This window comes from Scardinius erythrophthalmus (assembly GCF_964197995.2).
Source record: "Scardinius erythrophthalmus genome assembly, chromosome: 9".
NCBI classification, from domain to species: Eukaryota; Metazoa; Chordata; class Actinopteri; order Cypriniformes; family Leuciscidae; genus Scardinius; species Scardinius erythrophthalmus.
This window is the reverse complement of record NC_138229.1, coordinates 3277766-3298136: the sequence shown is the minus strand read 5'-3', so window position 1 is coordinate 3298136 and position 20371 is coordinate 3277766. Positions and strand designations below refer to the sequence as shown.

Sequence of the window (20371 nt, the reverse complement as noted above, 5' to 3'; positions counted from 1 at the left end):
TTTCTAAAACATAATAGGTTTGTATGAACCATTAGAAGCCTTTAAATAGGCCTGAAGATACTATACACTCCATATGTTTGTCAGGGTTAATTTTCCATCTGTGTTTGATATTATCAAAGTTTCAAGGCCTCAATCCAAATAGGATCAGGATCATGTGGATCACAAAGCTACAAATCTAGATTGTATGTCTACAATGAATGTTGACTGAATCTTCATATCATGATATTGGGAGTTTTAACTGAATTATCCAGTCATTCCTTCAGCAATAGTTGTTGCAGGACTGTATACATCAGAGGAAATAAACTCTTGATGAATAGATTTTATTAGGAATATATGAGGAAGCGTAAGTGGCATTGCTGATTAGTGCATTTACACACGTTCATGTAGTAATAAACATTTATAATAGTAGCTTATGGCACATTTAAGCCCCAGGCCATATTCACTTTCATTGTATGCAAAAGAACATTGTGGACATTCTGTTAAACTAAACACCTCCATTTGTGTTCCACAGACACAGGAAGCCATATGTGATTTTGAGGACATGAGGGTAAGTAAATTATTTTTTGAACTAGACCTTTAAAATGAATTTTTACTTTTTTAATAAACTTGCTTGTGGCAGCATCAGTCTCACATTTCCCTGAAGAAATCTATGCAAACTGTCACAAAATTATTGGTTGTGGGCATTATTAGCCCATTAAGCATACACACTGCAGAATTGTCTAAATACTAATTGTATTGCTGTGGAGGTATAATTGCCGCAGTGCACTTTCATCTGACAAACTTCACACTTTCCTTACAAATGCACTTTTATCTTTGTAAGCACCATATTATCAGGCACTTTCAGTTGCAGAATAAATTTATCATGTCAAATACACCTGCCAATACTTGTTATCAGTACTTTATTTAAAGAAAGAAAATGATATGCTTTGTTAATTGATTGGTAGTTGAAACTTCAATGTTGCCGTAGCATATTTACAATATGCAAATAATACAGCATGCATATACAAATATACAGTAGTACATTGCTCTCTCTCTCTTTCTCTCTTACAGTACCGGTCAAAAGTTTGGAAACATTACTATTTTTAATGTTTTTGAAAGAAGTCTCTTAATGCCCATCAAGCCTGCATTTATTTTATTAACAATACAGAAAAAAAAACAGTAATATTGTGAAATATATTTATACTATAGTATTACAATTTAAAATAATTGTTTTGTATTTGAATATACTTTAAAATATAATATATTCCTGTGATCAAAGTTTAATTTTCAGCATCATTACTCAAGTCTTTAGTGTCACATGATCCTTCAGAAATCATTCTAATATGCTGATTTATTATCAATGTTGGAAACAGTTGTGCTGCTTAATATTTTTTTTTTATAACCAGTACTTTTTCAGGATTCTTTCATGGATAAAAAGTTATAAAAGCACAGCATTTATTCAAAATAGAAATCTTTTGTAACAATATACACTACCGTTCAAAAGTTTGAGGTCAGTAATTGTCTTTTTCTTTCTTTCTTTGAAATAAATTAATGCATTTATTCAGCAAGGATGTGTTAAATTAATAAAGAGTGATAGGAAAGATTTATATTGTTAGAAAAGATTTCTGTTTTGAATAAATGCTGTTCTTTTGAACTTTTTCATTGTGCATTAACTAATGTTATAAATACAACCTTTGATTTTTATAATGTATTAGTAAATGTTGAAATTAATATTAACTAAGATTAATAAATACTTTACAATAAGGTTCATTAGTTAATATTAGTTAACTACATTAGTTAGCATGAACTAATAATGAACTGCACGTATACAGCATTTATTAATCGTTGTTAATGTTAATTTCAACATTTACTAATACTTTATTAAAATCTTGTTAACATTAGTTAATGCACTGTGAACTAACATGAACTAACAATGATGTATTTTATTAACTAACGTTAACAAAGATTAACAAAAACAGTAACAAATGTATTGCTCATGGTTAATACATTAACAAATGTTAATGAACCTTATTGTAAAGTGCTACCATATTTTCTATCATTGTATATCCTGTTTCACTCTGAAATATATCACATTAGAGAAGTAAAATTGCAAATGCCGTTAGAGTTCGTTTATGTTGACATACTGGAAATGCATGGATCTAGAGCAATTGAGAATTTGTTGATGAAGTTCAATTGAGCAACTGTAGATGGCGCTGTGACTCTATGGTCAACTTCCTGGATAATGATAAGAAAAACTAAAGCATGACTACCGCTTATACTGATGGCAACAGGTATTCATATGGAGCTGTCCGATCTTGCTTAATCCAAAATACAGTGATGATATGTGAGTAGTATATGGAATATTAGTGTACAACTTACTTATTTTTTTCATGAGACTATGTTGCATGTTTAATTCAGTGAGTCTAGTTCATATTTTAGGAATAAATACAGTTTAGACTATTTTAGATCCACTTTAGACTTGTAACTTTGCAACTACATGTTAAAGACCCTATGTGGTGAAAATCAAGCTTTTTAATGTTGTTTATATGTCTATGTGGTGTTTTTAATGTGCTTTAAGACAAACCATGTGTAAATTCATAAGTCGACACCATTGCTGAGTATTTTCTCCTTAAAACTGCAGTGAACCAAAGACAGTCTCAAAAACACGCTTTGAAATCGCTGGTGTTTCTGACGTCACAAACTACCTTGTAACCAATCAGATCAACGTGTGTGGATCTCTGAGCTGAGTGAGCGAGTGGAGGCGGGGCTCATTTGCATATTCATAGAACCGCGCATACTAAATGAGGCAAGGGTGTCGAGTTACATTCAAGATATTTTAAGGCAGGAAGGAAAAAAAAATTCAAGGAAAAAACATTTGAATATGTAATTTTGGTGATCAAAGATGAGTTTTAAGGGATACAATTTTTCACTACAGGGGGACTAAACTAACTCTAACCCTAACTGTCTCCTAATACTCTAATGAAATTAGTAGACATGTAGTTGCAAAGTTACTTATAGTTAATATCAAAAGTGGACTTTCGATATAAAGTGTAACCAAAAATTGCGTTTAATGTTGCTTCCTGTTCATCCGTCGCACAGGACATGGAAGGTCAAGTTGATTCCAGTATTTATTTCACTCTGTGTTCTTTATTAATATGCAGTAGGTCATCCAGGCATTACAGAAATTTGCATACTATGCATGAGTACATGACGCATGCTGCAAAAATAGTATTGCAATATGCGTTTCCAAACGTACCACATGTCCTTACAAGCCGCAAAAAAGGGAAAACAACAGTCAAGCACGTTCTCGCTGCCCTCCTGTCGCCTTGCCAAACCGTCTCATTATGGCATTCGAAAAGGACATAGAAAAGCTGTAGAAATCAAACCCAATTAATTCCGCTTGCTTCCCTTATTATTTGCACCATAGAACATGTTCCTCTAATCAGAGAGTTAACTACATCCCAAGTTCCAGATCCCTGCACAGCGTGAGGACCGAAAAACACACACAATCAATTCATTATTATCAGACCCTCGCCCGAGCGAGAAAAATACAGCGCAAGCGAATGAGTTTAGCAGTGGATCACACGGTCAGTGTTGCAGTTGTTGGTTCACTGAGGAGGACGAGCTCTTCTAAACGAGTTTATTTTCAGCTCTATACCTGAGGTAGACAGGTGTGTTTTTTCACACACAGTATGGTGGCGGATAAACACTGCAAAAGTTACTTTCCGACTCAGTATTTTTGTCTTGTTTTTCCTGGTACAAATATCTAAACATTCCTAAATTAAGATATAATCTATCATCATAGCAGCGAGTTTTGCACGGATGATCACCACATGTTGAAATGTAAAAGTCTAGTTCAGTTTATTTTAGCATTTTTACCCATTCTGGAGACGCAGATCAGATAAATAAATTGTTTCATTTTAGTCGCTTGTTGTTAACTAATGTTCAATTCCTTCAATTAAACCAGCCAGCATCCATGTAGAAATCCCTGAACTGACATCATTGTCAAAATGAGCACCGGTCTGCCACATGACCTCTGACCTTTACTTCTTATTTGTCTGCCGACACTCCTCACAGGTCATGTCATGTAATGGGATGTCTTGACAGCCGATTAAACCATGTCACAACATCACATCACTTTATTTGCTAATGAAGATTCATATATTTAGGGGTTCAAGCGTGTAGCGCTGATTGTAATTGTTAGAATTTCAAGGGATCAGCATTCTCCCCTAAAAGTGCAGTCAGACCAAACCGTGAGTCGTAGAGACTTGAAACTTTGAGGGATGGCAGTACTCACACCGTCTACAACGTCACCAAATCTCGCCCCAATCGGCCTGATGGTGGCGCTACAGCGATCAAAAGTACTTAATGGCTCATAACTCTTAAACCATTCATTTCTGACTCAAGTGTCTTATATTTGGGGTATTATTGAAAAGTTTTGGGTGATTTTTAGGTTTTAGTCCTAGTCCTTGTGAACTAGTCCTAGGTTTTTCGCCCGATCTGAACTAAACCAGTGCAGAAGGATTCTCTGGAGTCTGATTGTCAATAATTATTAAAAATGACACCAACATTTTTTTAAGTGGGCGTGGCCACTTTTACTAATTCGGCTTTCCCTCTTGAACAGAATGAGATGATTTCACCAAACTCGGTACACTTATGTACAGGCTCAATCTGTGGTTGTGTGAAAAAGAGCACAGCGACTGGCCACTTGGTGGCGCTATAAAATGTAAAAAAAAAACACGAAAATGACTATAGGTACACAACAGTCAGACCGATTGACTTGAAAACTGGCATGCCGTGTCTTTGTCACTGGTGTCGTGATTGTCTACGAGGACATTTGCGTATCAAAAACACGGCCGCCATCGGCCAGTGATTTTCGAGCAGCTGTCAGACAAGGTTAACTTAATCGGCTGATTGTAAAGCATTATCTATTGTGAAGGGTTATTTTATTATGGGTTGTTGTAGCACTGTGTTACAACGGAAGGGGACGAGCCTTATTCATCCACACAGTCATATAGAGCCAAAGCACAACGAAAACAATTTTATTCCTGTAAAATGCATGCAGTTTTGTTTTTTAACCGCTAGAGGGACAAAAGATACACTGGGCCCTATCTTGCACCCAGCGTAATTGACTTTGTACACCGACGCATGTATCATACCTATTTTTCACCTGATGCACAGCGGACTTTTCCCTCCACAGACGCACGTCGGTAAATTAGTGAATGAACTTGCGCTCCCGGGGCGGTTCAGCGAAAAGAGGAGGCGTGATCCGGCGCAAACGTTCCCTGGTGCTATTTTGCAGTTTCAGAAAACAATTCTGCCACAGACCAGGAAAAACCTCGTCTAAAGTCAGTGGTGCGTTATTCAGATGCTATTTTAAGGGCGCATGCTTGGCCATAATGTAGCGTGTGCACAACGCACATACACTTTGCTTCTCTCATCTACACAGACACAGCAGTTCCCATTTTTGCAAACCATACATAATTACAAGGAAAAATATTCCACACGAGGGAAATCATTGTGGTGTCCATAAAGATAGATCTAGCATAAATCTAGCTTACACATTTACCCAAATTATTATACGCCTGTTTAACCGAAGCTAATCTGGGTGTGTTTCTCCATCCCCAATGTCACTTCTCTGTGTTTTACGGCCCTGACGAGAACGTCGCTCTCCTCGGCTGTGAACTGCTCCTGGTGTGCGTCTGGCAAATCCGCCGTTATAATAGCAATCCGCCATGGAACAAGCGCGCATGCTCTTAAAGGGAATGTGAGATGTAGCTCTGATTGGTTTATTTCACGTTACGCCCAAACCACACCTATGAATAATGAAGCTACTTCAGACCAACACATTTTAGATTTGCGTCGGGCACAAGAGTCATTTATCCCGCCGGTATAATAGCAAGAGATCCGTCCACAAAGTTACTTGCGTTTCACGTTTGATAGTTGCGTTTCAGATCGTTAAAATAAGGGCCCATTGTGTATCTCAAGCTATTTTGCTTCTCTAGTATGTTTAGATAATTGTAAATAAACAAGTCAAAATACTAGAAGATTATTTATTTATTTTTGCGGTGTAACTAACATTGGCATGTGCTCGCTTAGCGATCACAAATGTACTGAGATGTACTGACAAATGTACTGGGAATTATGTAGCGAGCCTCGCTACATAATTCCCATACTTGCATTTTACTGTTATTCTGTCCTGCAAACTAGGATGCTTGAGCGGAACTAGATTACAAGAAGATCTCAGTACATTTGTGATTAGAAAATGTATGTATTCTAGATGGCATTAATGTTTCAAACTCTGTCATGTTGTGTCATTTGATTTAAGAGGACTGTATGTTTTGTGTCAGTGAAGCATGGAAACCAGCAGCGGGACGTGGGGCAATTAGGAGCGTGCACACACACACACACACACACACCCCTCTGTCCCCTGTGGAGGCCTGATGGACGGCCGGCTCATCTTCTTAACAGGCTGGCCTGGTGCCGTTAACCTGCAAGGGCAGGCGAGGACAGGTCACTACACCCGCAACCTAGTCAGGGCCACTGAACACACTCACTAATGAGGGGAAAAACGCTTTCAATCACTAGTTGAGCTACAATGACTTGTATATGTGTGATATTTAAGACCACAGACAACAACTACTCTGTAAATGCACTGTAAAAATGATCAAATAATCAATCAAATGTCCAGAAATTATGTCACTAATATGATTTATCATATGAGCATTGCATTAGATTTAAAAAAAAAAAAAAAATTATGCTCGATGGAAACGCACATTAAGATCTACATTTAATTCAAGTTTTACATTTAATTCTATTTAAATTAAGTTTTGAGTGAGCTTTCTGTTTTATGAATTATAAAAGTTAACCAGTCATGCATTTTCATCATTCATCTTTATTCCAATTGTTAGTGCAAAAAAAAAAAAACGTATCTCCAAACAAACAAAAAAAAAATCTAAAGACATATTCAATCACAACCCGGCATAAACAAACATAACGACAGTTAATATGCATGTCATACAATGATAAAGCTGCAACAATTGTGGCAGAATCTAAGTGTACACATCTTTAAAGAAAAGACTATCTTCTTTGGCTTCATCGTAGTTCACAGAAATCCATAAACCGTGCTTTTATAAGCACTCTATTTTATTAACGACTCTTCTTCAATGCACACCTATATAATAAACAATATGTCACACATACTGTAGAATGAATTTATTTTGCATCAAGCTTTTGTTTTGCACCATTTGCAACCATTTTAGTTCACACAGTGCATAAAAATGGATCATGATATGTATTTTTTTCGCTTTGCATAGTTACAGTGTCCACAGAGTATTAAAATGATCACGATGCCTCACTTACTTTAACTCGGTGACTGTATACCATTCAACTTCTAGGAGAAGTGAAAAGAAATCTAATAAGACACAGCTTGTTTCTCAAAGTTGTTTGATCGATTCACTGGACATCGTTTGCACATTTAAATGACGTGCATGCAGTTCTGACACCTGTCTGGGACGCCCATTAGTTCAGAGCAGAGGGGCAATCGATAATCTCAAACAATGAAGAGTCCCGGTGGGGAGCCGCTCTTTCCGCGTCCTCACACACACCTGCTATGACAGCAACACAATCCGCTAATGACCGCACAAAGTTTCTGTACAGAGAAATCACTGCGTGTCAAACTGTAAAGTGGTTATTTAAGGTACTTTTTTCCCTTCACTAACACTTATAAATGTGGGAACGTCAGTTAATTGTCTACAGTGGCTTTTAATCAACTGGTGTTTTAGTCACTTGCCAATTGCTTTGATTTTTACTCATTTAATGCAATGGCATTTGTTTTTAGTGAGACTAAAAGAATACTATTCGAAAGCATTGCAAATGCTTCAGCTTTCGCTGTCATTCTTTTTACTCCCTCTTACTTTCTTTTCAGGCCGTAATCTCTCAACACTGCTTATAAAGTGGATAGTGCCATTGATGTCTGGACCAAATTAAAATTGGGTGTGTGTTTTGGAGTAAGCTTTGATTTAAATAATGGAGATTTTTTTCAATTTCATAAAAACTAACATCTTTAAGACATCAAATAATGCTAAATAAACTTCTGGGATGATTCTGACGACTGTCAAGTACCCCGGCCGGTCATATTTCAACCCCAAAACAAAAGGGAAAAAAACTTAAATTACAAATTATTAGAAATGATTTAGAAAGCTAATGTGAAAAATAATTATTTAAATATATTTTATTTAAATTATTTAATATTAATAATACTATTAATATTTAATAGCATTTAAAATTAATTCATATTGCAGTACTTATGAACTGAAGTTAATTTATGCTTATTTAATATATATATAATATCCTGTATTGAGTAATGAATAAATACAGTAATAATGAGATTTTACAGTAATGAGAATATATATATATATATATATATATATATATATATATATATATATGAGAGAGAGAGAGAGAGAGAGAGCGTACATACAGTATATAAAATTTTAATTAAATACAGAAATAATGAGGTTTTACAGCATTACAGTAATGAGAATTTAGGGTGTAAATACATAATAAAATAGGCCTAAATTTTCTTCTTGCAAAATATAATTTCTTAAAAGGTTCTCTTGTTTTTGGGATGAAATAAAGCCCAGACTTTCTTCATGAAATTCACCCTTTGGGACTTTTGACATTCATTGTTTGAAACAGACCCCACAGATACTCGTTTTATATGATTATATGATCACGTCGAATGGTAAAGAGGATTGTGGCACTGCTGAACTAAATGCAAGTGATTTAGAGATGGTCTTCACACCATGGCTTGATAATGCAACTACTCATGTAACGTTACAATTCAATAAAAGACATTCTGTTCCTAGGTTTGTTTATTCGACCGTAGTAATTAAGAGTCACTCCTTTTAAATCAAAATCAAGTGATTTCTTCTAATCGATCCTCATGTCTAGATGGTAGAATATGAATTTAACCTCTGAACAGGCATTGAGGTATCAGTTGTCCTGAGCTGCACTGTCCTGTTAAATTAGCCAAACCTGGCTCAATGATAAGCAGAGAAGCTTGGCACCGACTGAAACCCAAAATCCTAAGGAGCTTGACATCTGCGCGTAAGAATTAAGAAACGCCTTACTGTAGATTCTACAATCCCAAACTGTCCGTGCTTTGTTGCCAGAATGATTTCAAATCCAACGTGCCAAGCAGGTTTGACCATCGGCGTAACTCCAGGTATGTTACGTTATGAAGATATCCTCAAACGCTGAGGTCCTTAAAAATCACATTTCGTTTTATTTTCCAGACAATTCAAAGACGATATGAAATGAGTTCACGCTTTTTGACAAATCTTCATGTTTCCTGGTCGCTTCAATGCATTTGGGTGAACCCTAATCCTAATGATCTGATGCTGGTCATTTCTAAAAAAAGAAAAAAGAAAAGATGCATCCACGTGTCCCAATGAGATCCCAATAAAATAATGTAATGTTCACCATTTTCCTGTTACATGGGTTGCCAGGTTTTGTCCATGGACTGAATGTGCTCCTTGGCCTTCATCCTCAAAGCTGCAATGCTAGAGCTGCGGTCTACGTCATCCAATGGATATTTATCATTAAATGCCGGGGAACACTGGTAAGGAGGAGGTGGCATTGGTTGCATTCCCTGCACCATTCCTGGAGAAGAGTTCAGAAAGCCTGGGTGAGTTGTATATGCGGGCTGGAGGCTTTGGCTTGGTCCCATGAAGCCCGGGATGCTGTGCATAGAAGTGGCACTGGAGAGCGGAGAGGACAACCAGGGGTCCAGGGGTAGAGAATTACTCATGGGACCCACGTTGGGAGCCATATTGGGTCGGTTGAAGGACAGCATTGGAGAGTCGTGGAGCTTCATGCTTCCCGTGTCCATTTTTTCTTGCCGCCGCCATTTTGCACGCCGGTTCTGGAACCACACCTATACAATGGGACAAAGTCAAGAATTATTTAGACATGAAACCCTGGCACAGAAACTTATTTGGACTCATCTGTCCACTAGGGCTGCACGTTTTCAAGTTTTTCATTAACCGTTAACCGAGGCCCTTAGCGGTTAATACTCGGTTAACCGTAGTGTGCGCTGCAACCCCGAGATAGGCGTAATTTGCGGGTGGGACATGTCCCCACCACTATTTTCTAAGGTCGATATTGTCCCCACCACTTTTGAAACATCTCGCGGGATGAATAACGTTACCAATACAAATAAAAAAAACACATCTCCAGTTAACTAGCAGAGCATTCATTTCGTTCGTTTTTTTTTAGGCGATCTAGCGCTGAAATGTTTTGTTTTTTAAGTGATCAAAGTGCTCGTTGCCGCTGCGATCGAGAAGGGTCTTGTAAAACGTGCTGAGGTAATATTAATTCGTGGCCACGAAACAATTCATCTGAATATTCACCAATTCACACACACACGAAAAAAAAAAGGAATAAAAAGATGTACGAGAATAGTCGGCCTTCACTGAAGAGCTATTTTCACTAGTAAGAAAAACAGTTTAATAATTATTAATTCGTGGCCACGAAATAATTCACCTGAATATTCACCAATTCACAAAAAATAGGTCTTTAGCATTCACTAATTAATAATATCAAAGTCTGTTTTTTGGCCACGTTGTAATTCGTTTAATCAAAATGAGGGAGGGAATTAGTTCAACGTGTCCACGATTTATTAAAACGAGGGAACAAATAAGTCGTCGTAACAACTAATTATTTAGATCATCGGACAGGGCGCATAAGAACAAACAGAGAGCGAGCCCCGGCCGCGCGCGCGCGCACTCTCACCGCCTTCAAACAACACGAGCGCTGTATTGCTCTCTCTCCCTCGCGCATATCAACACAATAGTAAAAGGTCGGAAGACCGATTGTGTTTTATTGATTAGTAGTTTGTTCATAAAGTGTTTGATTAGCAAGTACATGTTTAGGAAATGCATAATACAAAATGTATGGGTTAATGTAACGGTAAACGCATGCGCGGGGTAAAGGCAAGCTGTGGCTCTGCGGCTCTGCAGACAGATATTATTGTGCTGCGATCAGTAGCGCGGATACTATGTTTGTTTCTGGCTCGCGCACAGCCTTCACTCTCGGACGCGCGCTTTCTTTGCCCGTTTCATATTAGAAAACTGGTCTAGCGGTCTCTGGTGGTGCAAAAATGTATTACAACTAAATTAACCGAGCAAAATGTTTCACTCGGTTACGCAATTTTTAACGGTTAATCGGTTAACCGGTTAACCATGGACACCCCTACTGTCCACAGAAGACTAGTGTGTTTTGCTAGTTTCAGCCTGACGCAGTTTTCATTTTCACGTCCTGCGCCACGTTGTTTAAATAGCAAATGTATTTGCGCCCATGGCTGTGCTGGTCTGAAAACGGGGTGTGTTCTGGCGCATTGTTGGTGCGTTGCTATTTTGGGGTCTCTGAAATAGACTGAGCCATTGACCAACTGAAACTTGATCTAAAGTCAATGGCGCAGTATTTTTGTGTTATATAAAGAGCGCGTTAGTAATGTGCGTCTATAGGCGGGTCCACAACGCATGTACACTCTGCTTATTAAACACACAGGGACGCACAGCAGCACACAAACATGCCAAATATAAAAGGAAGATGCCGACTTTTTGGGACTTTATCTTATTCACCATATCCCCCAGAGTTAGATAAGTCCATACATACCCTTCTCATCTCCGTACGTGCCGTAACTCTGTCTGACGCACCCACCACTAGCCTAGCTTAGCACAAAGACTGGAGATAAACGGCTCCAGCTAGCATACTGCTCCCAATAAGTGACAAAATAACGCCAACATTTTCCTTTTTACATGTTGTGATTTGTATAGTCACAGCGTGTGCAAATAACATGGTCACATGAGACACAGCCATCTTCTAACCGTATACATACTGGGAACTATATTCTCAGAAGGCGCAGCACTTCATACTATACAAATCACAACATGTAAATAGGAAAATGTTGGCATTATTTTGTCACTTATTGGGAGCAGTATGCTAGCTGGAGCCGTTTACCTCCAGTCTTTGTGCTAAGCTAGGCTAGCGGGCAAAGGGTAGCGATGAAAAGGGTATGTATGGACTTATCTAACTCTGGGGGATACAGTGAATAAGCTAAAGTCCCAAAAAGTCGGCGTGTTCCTTTAAAAATAAAAGGATAACAATGTAACAGATTAATATTGTGTACATAAAGATCTGGCTTGTAAACAACGCATAATGTTTTTTTACAATCCTGTACACTTGCCTTGTAGACTTATATTGCAAGAGCATTACTGAATATATGTGTTTACCTGCTTCCCACAGTACAAAATGCTAATAGGGATTAGCAGTTAGTTTGGATATAAACACTGATATCTACGGTAGCGTTAATTAACTCTCAAAATAGAGTACATCACATTTTGAAAGTAACTTGATTACACCAGTAGGCGGCGACAAGTGACTGTTAAAAATGTATTTGTCATTGAATAACCCTTCAAAAACGCTGATTCATCCAGTAATAAAACAAGTGAAGTATTTATGAGAGTCATTCATTCAAATTAAAGGTAGGGTAGGCTTTTTGCGAGAGGCTAGCAATAGCGAGCTAGCTTTGAAAGCATAAGATCCCACCCTCCCTTCAGAGCGCCTCCAAAGCCACGCCTCCTTCAAAACACATGAACACACACAGCCAGAGCAGAGTCTGCAAAGCGTCACGAGAGACGGCGTTAAACTACCTCATGTCTCAAAGAATTAACATTACAATAATAATAAACGTAAACAACATACAGAGCTCTTGTACCACCTGACTGCTGCAGATTAATTTCACCATTGATAGTGTTGATATAGAAACACATAAATCCGAGTCTGAGGAAGAGAGCAGCTCTAGTAAAACGTCATGGGTTGAAATCTCTTAATTACGGTTATGACCTGGTGTGAACACATCATAAACTCGTTGTTTTGGTTCAGGAGGAAATCAAGCGCAGGGTTAAATCAGGCAGGCCACGCAGGTCAGCTGTCAAATCACTCCAACCAATCGTATTCTCCTATTAGACCAGGAGGATATATATACTTGGCATTACTGTTCGGAAAGTATGCTCAAACTGCTCGCAGCCCTCCCCCCTCACCACTATAAGTATCAAGCATATTACTGTGCACCTTCTGCCTGTCGTCTTCTTTTGTTTCAGATTACCAAGGCTTTTAAGTCCTATTGCTGTCATGGACTCCATCGCTGAGAGACACTCATCCTCATAGCCATGCTACAGTATAGGCCTAGACGTCCCGGGATTTACTGCCACGTCTACATGTTAAAGGGTAACTCTCGCCAAAATTGAACCTAGGCTCTTTTTGTTAATCTACCCGAGTCAAACTTTCGTGTAAAAGCATAATTAGAAAGGAAACGCCACTTTTAAGATTGACCGTATTTTCGTTTTCGGTCAAATTGCCTTTTGAATGAGAGTGAATGGGGCACTTCTATGATAGCATCAAAAATCACTATTTTTAAAACACTAAGAAGGCTCGACACAACATGAAACTGTGCTCTCAGTATCACCAGAGGCTCTACACATGAACTCCAGCATTGACTACATTGTTTGTGTACACAGAGTTTACTAAAAAGAAAGGTTTTGTACGACTCGCTTTATCAGTTAGTGTTTCCGGTGGCTGGAATTTTGTCAGTCAAAATTAGTCGATCTCTGAATGCAATTGCGATGGAATGAATCAATCAAACTAACTTTAGCTGGACAATAACTTTATCCTAGAGCTGCTGTAAAGCTAAAACAATCCCTATGACTGTAATTTCATTAACATTGTTAAAAGCGCTATATAAATGAAGATGACTTGACTACATGTTTTAATACTTAAACATCTTCTATTATTGATTGCTATCAGGATGTGAAGAGAGTTTAAACCAGTGTAAAAAAGTATAAAAAAACACTTTTAAATAGACTGCTGCAACTAACATCATAACCTCTAGTAAATTACATGTTATTTTGTTTAGTTGTCAGTCCAGAATGGTGGGAGGATTCTCAGTTTATCCAGAATCGTGCAGCTCTACCATGTAATGCCCTATCATTACAAATAAGTCCATTACGAATCACCCCAATGTCAAGGTTGTAATGAAATTACAATTACATTGATCACTACGCCTCTACAGAGTCTATCTAATACCATTAAGTGTCCCAGCTTGTATTGCCCAAAGCTTACCTGAACTCGAACTTCTGGGAGGTTGACTTTCATGGCCAGCTCTTCTCGACTGTACACATCCGGGTAGTGGGACTTCTCGAAGGCCCGTTCGAGCTCGTGCAACTGATAGGTCGTGAAGGTGGTTCTGTTGCGTCTGTGTTTCTTTTTAGGTTGATCCTCATCGGGAGCGTCCGGGGAACGGCTGTCACTCTCCACATTGCTCCGTGGATCTCCCAAATCTGCATCACACTTCTCCGTGGAGAAAAGCCCGGTATCTACAGCGCAGGAACAGATAAAACGGACCGCTCTTTATTTCACAGGTAACCTTGTAAAGTCCATTAAATAATTAATGTTGCTAATGGGTTTACAGGTCCCTCCTTCAGTGTGAGTCTGTGGTAGGGCTGTGTGATTGATTGTAATTGATTTTTTATGATTTTTTTTCCAACGATTATGAAAACAAGATTATCAAAATGGGTAATGGGTAAAATGATTATTGTGCCGCTGCCACATTCGGTCCAACGCAACTTCATTTCCTTCACAGCTGTTAGTTTTCATTCCTCCCTAAAACCCAAACTTAACATCCAAATCAGCCAAATACGTGAGTGTTGTAAAACTGTGGGACGTGTTTGATATTAAACAGTGTTATTAAAAGCACATTAAGCCGCAAAAGAGACACTTTTCACCAGGCGGCTTTCTGTGTGTGCGAGTCGTAGCCGAACGTGGATACGCAAATGTGTTTCGATACGAGTCTAAGGCTACGTTTACACCAAGCGGCAAGTCTCTCTCTTGAAACCAACACGGAAGTGAATTAAACGGCAATTCACCGACTGGCCGCTTGAGGCTGGGTGCAGAAGTGAGTCAAATCTGCATCTCCCCCATGTTAAAGTGCCCAACTTTACAGCAGAAAAAAACACGTTTACAGCCTGGAGCAAAAAGTGGCTTTGGTCTATATAGCTTATTTTTCCCTTCATGACGACTGTGAGGGGGGTGAATTTTTTTATAACTCATCCGTTTACATTATATTAAGCCTTAAATTTCTGCATAATTAAGGGTGTGTCCACTTTTGAGTGACAGGTGGATTCCCGCTGCTGTGGTCATTAGTCATCATTAGCCGTTTGTCTGCTGTCTGTTAGCTGTCACATTACCTCAGCTCATTGTCTGACTGTAAAAATAAATAAATTCGGGAGTGACGCGCTACCAAGTTGGCGATGGTCGGCTACGCCCACTTTAGGCTTCAAAAACAGTCTTCAGAAACCTACGGTGACGTCACAGACACTACATCCATATTTTTTTACAGTCTATGGTTTCGACACGAGCCTAAGGCTACGTTTACACTTGGCCGGTTATTTTCATAAACGGACATTTCACCTTCTCCGTTTTCAAAAATAACATTGTGCACACCTGTCAGTTTTCAGAAAAGTGTTTGTTTACATGAACCCATGTATATATGCCGTCAGGAGCGGGCCAAACCTGTAGGTGGCAGTGTAACGAGAGGCTCAAGCCCACGTTAGCCAATCAGAATCCCGAAAATAGCAACAACAGCAACGAATTGCAAGGTCGCACTTTTGACGCAAGTTTTATTTTACATGCAAACGAAGTTTTCCAAAATCTCCAGTTTTTAGAAAGAATCATTTTCAGAGGTGAATTCTCTGTTTGCATGTAAACGAAGGGCACAAATAAAGGGAAATGTCTCAGTTTTTCAAAATAACTATGTATATGTGTAAACGGGGCCTAAAAATGTACACACACAAAAAGTTAAAAAGCCTGTTTGGAGAGTATTCACTTACACAGTCAATTATGTCTTAAGTAAACGTAGAAAATGCATGTGTTACAGTATATTGGATCCGTGCATTCGCTCTTAAAGTGACAGCAGCCTAATAAACCTGTCATTAATGATAATCAAACAACAAAACGTCAAAGGAAAATCACACCCTGATTTTGACTGAATAACTAAAGTAGCTTTAATAAGGTTTAATGTATATTCAATGTGCACATTAAGACTATTCAGTGTTATATGCAGTGTTAATTATATTTCTTTTGTTGTTGTTGTAGGCTATTACTTATCTAAATACCACTGCTAGTACATCTTCCTGAAAAAAACATATTTAATATGTACTATAACACTATTTATTTCATTTGTATTTTCATTTGTAATTAGTTTCTTTGTTCTTATTTGTACTGCTGACTGCTTACTTGTCTTATGTAATTGTTTTGAGGACACATACATTAGTTTTAGCTGAAGTATCGATAATTGTGAAATTTCACTGATATTTAAAATTACTCATATTGTGAAATAAGACTTTGATCATATCGTCCACCAATAATCATTGTTAAATAATCATGATTTCAATATTGACCAAAAAAAAAATGTTTGCCCTAGTCTGTGGGATATTTTTTCACATAGTTTTATCATCCAACAGGTGAAAATAATGCATCTGATCACTTATAAAGTAACACCACACCTCTCTTCAACAAGAGGAATCATTAATGTCAGCAGCACAAACGATACGAGATAAGGAATATGTGGTGCCTTAACAAGTACCATTAATAATGCAAGAACAAAACTACTTTTACGTTCTTTGCAAAATGGTCAGATGTTAACCTTTCGATTTTATGAATACCTAGAAAATAAGAGATTTGTGAGTTCCATCACTTCTGTCTTGGTCAGTAAGTCTTATCAGTAATCCAAGCACGCAGATGTCACCGGTTAAACCTGTAGACCTCATGTGGCCAAGACTGCTAATCCAACCGTTAAGAGGTTCACTCAGGACCGCAGCGTTTCGGCCGAGAGAGGGGCCAACCGCCCTGACAACAGTGGAGATTTTCATTTCGCAGAAACCGCTAAGAGCAAACCGAGTCACATGTTGAGGTGGGGCAGATCCATGTTGAATCTAATTAAGTTGGGCAGGATTAAAATCAGATCATTAGTTCAATGTTAAACGTTGTGCTGTACACAACTTCCATGCAACAACTACATGATGTCTAGGGTTAATTAGAGTCGTTTTGTAACCTTGTTTCATTATTTGTTATTTAGCCTGTGAAATTTAAACACAAAACCAGAGTAAAATTACAATAATATGAAGTTGCACAAGGTTTAAGTTGTTTCACAAAATGCCATTCGACATAATTGTCGATTCATGTCATTAAGTTATTAATGTAATCACTAGTTACAGTGATTACCATTAATCAGGCTAAGCACCGATGCAATGCTATGAAAATGTACCGTGTTTTCACAATAAATTAACCTGGACGTGGAGATGTGGAATAATCAATGAGATATTATTTATTAAATGTGACCCTGGATCACAAAACCAGTCACATGTCGCACGGGTATATTTGTGGCAGTGGCCAACAATACATTGCATGGGTCCTTTTATGCCAAAAATCATTTGGATATTAAGTAAAGCTCATGTTCCATGAAGATATTACCATGAATATATAAAACATTTATTTTTGTGAGTGAATGCAGCACAATCGTGAACATAAATGGACAACTTTTTATGGAACTGATTTTTAAAAGTTACCAGTCTTGAAAAAAAAAAGTTGATTTAACTTTTATGCAAACGACCACAAGTCGCAACAATACTATTCACACTATTTACAGTGATTGCTATTATTTATCAATGCAAATGTATTTAGGCAAAATATTAAGACCAGAACAATTTATAACCGATTTGTATCAACATGTTTGACAATAATCCAAGAGGTCAGAAAATATTTATCTTACTTAAATGATTTAAACGGTGGTGTTTTCTAAGTCATGCATCACTATTGCTTGTTTTTAGGATTAGAAATCTGAACAAACCTGTAACCCTAAGCATTACATTTTGGTGTGCACTTTGTCTTGTACAGTATGAGTGATTCCTCATATCATTTGTCTTGTGATAGAGAGGTGTGCTGTTACATAACTAAGTTATTAAGTCATCAGACTTAAACAGGTGAAAAAAATCCCATAGACTTACATTGAAAAGGGACTGGAGCCAAATCTAGATCACATAGAGTTGCAGGACTCTTTTCATGCAAGAGAAACCCTTGTTGTCGTCTTTATGCACACAAATGCAAACACATTTTCACAGCAATAGATAAGTTAATAAATAAATAGAATTATGTTATTGAAATATACACTGACAAGTTGTAATCCCAAAACCAGCTCTTTCTGCATGCATCCACTCTCACTCTTAGAACTAAAGGTTCCGTGGGGTTCTACATAGAACTCTAAGGTTCTTGACTCAATTTTAAAGAACCATTTATATCAAGAAGGTTCTATATAAGGAGAAATGTCTTAAAAGTTTGTGTAATACGTTCGTGTTTAACAGGTTATTTCAATCAATCTCTTCTAGTGATAAAGTATTTATTATTCATGAATTATTCATTATTCACTCAAATTAAATAAAAAAAAATATATTTAAAACTATACTTAAAATTATATCCATAAAATGATCCCATTATGGAAACCCCTAAAAGATTCTACAGTATATATGAAGCACCTGACGGAGCCCTTTAGGTTTACAAATAATGATTTATTTTAAAAAAAATTGTTTTTATATATATATGGAACCTTAAAATATATATTATTTATATATGCACACAAATAATTTTATATTAAATAATTGTATTGCTATATATATATATATATAAGACTATATATAAGAAGGCTTCAGATGCAAAAGCCTCTAAGTGCCATCTGAAATTTTCTTCTAGAATGATCATTTTTATCAAGCTTGTATGTTTATGTTCAGTTATTTCACTTTAATGACAAATAATAGGTCATTTTCATTGCCATTAAAGTGAAATAACTGAACATAAACATCACAAAACAAATGTTTCAAGTGGCTTCCCCAATTTCAACTCAAATATATTTGCACACACACACACACACACACACACACACACACACACTCTCATATATATATATATGCATTCCATATAGGAACTTTTCTTCTAAGAGTGTGCTATTTTTGTGCTTTGTTCTTGATTCTGTCACTTTCCATTAAATGAGATGTCATTTTCGTAAACCCACAGGTTCTCACCGTGATACGCTGACTGCTGTGAGCTGTCCGGAAGACTTTGCAGGTGACCGTAGGGGTCAGAGGTCACTTGTTTCTCCTGTTCTCCCAGGTCCACTCCATCGGCTTTGTGTGTGTCGACCGGGTTGAGCAGAGGATCCTGGTCTTTACTGAAGCCCAGAATCACGTCGATGCTGTGAACGCGGCCTGTCATGCCCGAGGCGCCACCTTTACCCAGGTCGTGATAGTTGTCCGTCGAGAGGCAGCCATCGTCCACCATGTTCATCGTATCCAGTGACAAATGCATCCAATCTGCCCTCACAGTAAGTCTCCTCGGGGAAACACTGCAAATTATGTCCAAAAGACGATCCGGTTGCAATTTGTCGTAGAGATTCTCTTTCAAAGATCTGTTCAAGAACAGCAGAGGTTAGCAAAACATTAAAGATGTTCTAACTTTTAGTGCATCACCCAGTGTTTATAAAATCAGGTGTTAAACTATCGTTATAAAAGGTATGATTCTGTATCTTATCATTAAAAATAGTAACATATATGCATGATGCATCCACTGGAGAAAATCACAAATGAGATCTCTTTAATATCATAGATGTTTCTCTTGAGGAAATCCTCTAAAGTTTCTGAAACTCTCGACAGTCTGTTCTCAGATTCGCCGACGCAGCAAAATCTGCAGTCGAAAGTCAGAGATCTGAATATGAGCTCAATCATTTCTTGTCAGATGATCTGAGCTGGCATCCACGTTCATTTTATAGCTCTTTACTCTTAATGGACGACTAACTAATACTTATTTGTGTTTGAGGTTAATGCATCTTTAATAATCTTTGAAAATAATGTCTTATATATTGTACTGCGTATTATATATATATTGTTTGTTGTACATACATATTATTTTATATGTACTATAAATTAGAAAAGTAATGCCTATAGTTATCCAAGTATGAATGTTCTGCTCAAACACAGGTTTATTCCTGCATCGTTTGCATGATGATAGTTTTCTTCACATTTGGGCCAAAAGATGCACATTCAATTTGTCATGTTAAACTTGATAAATCTGTGGCTCTGACCATTTATACATGCCTCATTAGTTTCAATTAAAGACAACTAAGGCACAGATTTCAGATGCTTTATTCTCCTGCATAGAAAATGACAAAGACACATTGTGCACGAGATCAGTTGTCTTTCCCATCCATCCCAACTTTATTGAC

The 20371-nt window shown here is 37.5% G+C and overlaps 1 protein-coding gene across 1 annotated transcript; it reads right to left on the bottom strand.

Annotated features, from left to right (window-relative positions):
* Positions 1 to 9475: 9475 nt before the first annotated feature.
* rx2 (retinal homeobox gene 2) lies at positions 9476 to 19458 on the bottom strand (the record flags this gene model as incomplete). Its single annotated transcript, XM_081373354.1, has 3 exons — positions 9476 to 9919; positions 14167 to 14420; positions 19176 to 19458. The coding sequence occupies 3 exons, from the start codon at positions 19456 to 19458 to the stop codon at positions 9476 to 9478; spliced, it is 981 nt and encodes a 326-aa protein (XP_081229480.1).
* Positions 19459 to 20371: the final 913 nt, after the last annotated feature.